This window comes from Montipora capricornis, chromosome 2, assembly GCF_036669925.1.
Source record: "Montipora capricornis isolate CH-2021 chromosome 2, ASM3666992v2, whole genome shotgun sequence".
Taxonomy (NCBI): Eukaryota; Metazoa; Cnidaria; class Anthozoa; order Scleractinia; family Acroporidae; genus Montipora; species Montipora capricornis.
Window position 1 is genome coordinate 61,195,371 of NC_090884.1, and position 2,500 is coordinate 61,197,870.

Consider the following 2,500-nt stretch of genomic DNA (forward strand, 5'->3'; position numbering starts at 1 on the left):
GAATCCTAAAAAATGTGTCTCAGCAAAATTAATGTTTTTCCTGATTAAATATCATAGAGGAGAAGACTGATTCCTACATCGTTGACCAAAGGGGATGGCCTCGATTGGCATGGATGGGCATTTTGATATTTAACAACCAAAATGCAAGATATACATATAGCTGCCAGGCCTGCTGTCACTGCTAATAGACAAGTTGTGCTTTGTACAAAGCAAATCAAATTCTGTTCCGCACATGAATACAAATTTAGCATCTCACCTTTTCACAAAACTCCCTGTGGCTTGGAGATGTTATGTCTTGTATTTGAAGATTTCCACTGAAATATGCATAGATCTCAGGTGCCAAAAAGTTTGGTGCTTGTCCATGCTGCACAATGGACATTGCCATCACTTCCCCGGCCAGTTTAAAATCTCCACGGTTGAGAGAAATGGTTGATTTTGATGGAATCCCTTCCACAAACAGTCTTGTCTCAACATAGCTTAAAACTTCTAAAACATGACAATAAAACTCTGTCAACAAACGTTTCCCCCAACCCCCCCCCCCCCTTCTTGACAAATTTGTTGTTTGACCAAGAACAGCTATCCTTGTTCCAATCGAAACCAAATGTTTTTTTAATAAGTGAATGTTCATAGACATAACGAATTCCATACTTATTTTCACCTTTTTCACCATCAAAAATACTCACCTCATTAATTTACTGCCTTATCATTATAAGGGTGATCATTTTATATCTTATAAAATTTAAGTTTAAGCCGTGATGTAGTAAATACAGTGTACTTACATTTTTGCCACTAACAAAAAACTGATTACTGAATAATTACAAACCTACATGTAACTGAAGTGCACTATCCACAGCTCTCTTAAAATAGTGTGCCATTACGTGAGTCATCTTTCCAGTACATTGCCAAAGCCCCAAACTTTCCAGGCCAAGAGTACCATTTTGTATAAATGTCCCAAATGCAAGGCCAGCAGCAACGTGAACATTTCCCTCCCCATGCTGAAGGAAGGAAGGGTGTTCAGTGCCCTAGGCATGGCAAGCTAAGTTAAGGTCCATAGCATGGACATGCAAGTAACTACAAATAATTCTTTAAGAACCAGCTACCCAATTAATTGTCAACACTCCAATTCTGCCCGGATTTTCCATTCGTGTCATAGTCTAATACGTATACTTACCAACCTAAGCCCTGAGCAAATACAACCCGGAAGAAAATACATACCAGTAACTTATAGTTTTCACTTGTAAAAGAAAAGAAAACAAAATAAAACCTGCAAAAAACTCCCGTTTTGGGCCTCCACTGTCCACTGCTGGCTCCCCAGAGAACGTCACCTTCAGAATTCTGTCCGGGGTGTAATAGCGTTCACGTGAACGCTTGAAATCATCCCAAATGTTCTTCCTCCGGACCGTGACACGAACAGCCTCCTCTCTTTCCTTAAGATGCCTCAGTCTGAGCTGTAAAATTTCACTCTTCAGATCTTTCTGTGACAACCCATCTTCAACGTTATTTTTCAGGGTAATTTCCCTTTCACCACCAACTCTCTACCAGAATGCATCAGCGCATTCATCAGCATGCAGGCTGACTTCGTCAATTGGCAACTGTTTGAAACAAGTCGGGCACTCTATTTTCCCTTCTGTCTCTGTGGACCGAGCATCAGCATCAGGGTTGTACGTGTGTCCAGAGGTACAACTCGGCTGCAGCCATTCCACTGGTTGTAGCAACTCTTGATGGTCTGCGTCGGGTTCTAACACGTCTAGATCGTCACCTAAATCAGAGTCCGTCTCTTGCAAAGATTCCTGCAACTCATCAAAAATGCTGCTGGCTGGCAGCAGAAATAAGTTGATACGTGCATATCCAAAGCCCGATTCTTCCTTGTAGCGCCGTAAACTGAATGGCTCGTCAGTTCCAGGAATGACATCAACATCAGAACCATCCTTGTAAACCAAACGGTATTCCCCTGCACGAAATCTCTTATTGTATGCTGCGTGTTTCTTCTTTGCAGCTTCTAGTATGTCTATCGCAGTTGCGGAGGTCGACAACTTTACGGGAAGTCGTTCCCCTCGCATGACAGTTTTCCTGTTTTTCATTAGCCCCACGGTGATGCACACTTCTGAATCTTGAATTCTTTGCTTCTTGGAACAGGACTTCTTTCTGACACTGAACGAACGCCTCTCCGTTTCCTTTCGCTCTCTGAATGTTTCGAAATTGGAAATGGTCGCGGGAAAAGATGCAGAGCTTGTGCTAGTGCTTGTACTAGTCGCCGTTCTACTACTAACACTACTAGTAGTTCCAACTTGCGAGATTTTATCACTTTGGGCAAAAAAATACGATTTTAGAAGCATACAGCCACACTTTCCACAGAAGGCCGCCATTATCAAACACGCGCGGAGGACCGCAAAGAAGTCTGGGAAAATTATTTAGCCTCGACCTTGGGAGAGCTAGGAATGGAATATATTTCTGTACTAAAATACAGTTCTGTACTGGAACACACGAATTTCTGTACTAG

At 42.1% G+C, this 2,500-nt stretch overlaps 2 protein-coding genes across 2 annotated transcripts in view; both read right to left on the reverse strand.

Moving 5' to 3' along the window:
• Window positions 1–1,383, reverse strand: part of LOC138031376 (uncharacterized) — a 3,831-nt gene extending 2,448 nt beyond the window's left edge. The window contains exons 1-2 of the mRNA XM_068879084.1: window positions 1,265–1,383; window positions 257–486 (exon numbers count right to left, since the gene is read on the reverse strand). Coding sequence (XP_068735185.1) covers window positions 257–385 — 129 coding nt within the window. The 5' untranslated portion in view covers window positions 386–486; window positions 1,265–1,383. The remainder of the gene's footprint in view (window positions 1–256; window positions 487–1,264) is intronic.
• The window catches only part of LOC138030129 (uncharacterized), a 20,139-nt gene that overhangs the window by 12,720 nt on the left and 4,919 nt on the right, over window positions 1–2,500 (reverse strand). The gene's annotated exons all lie outside the window — the stretch shown is intronic.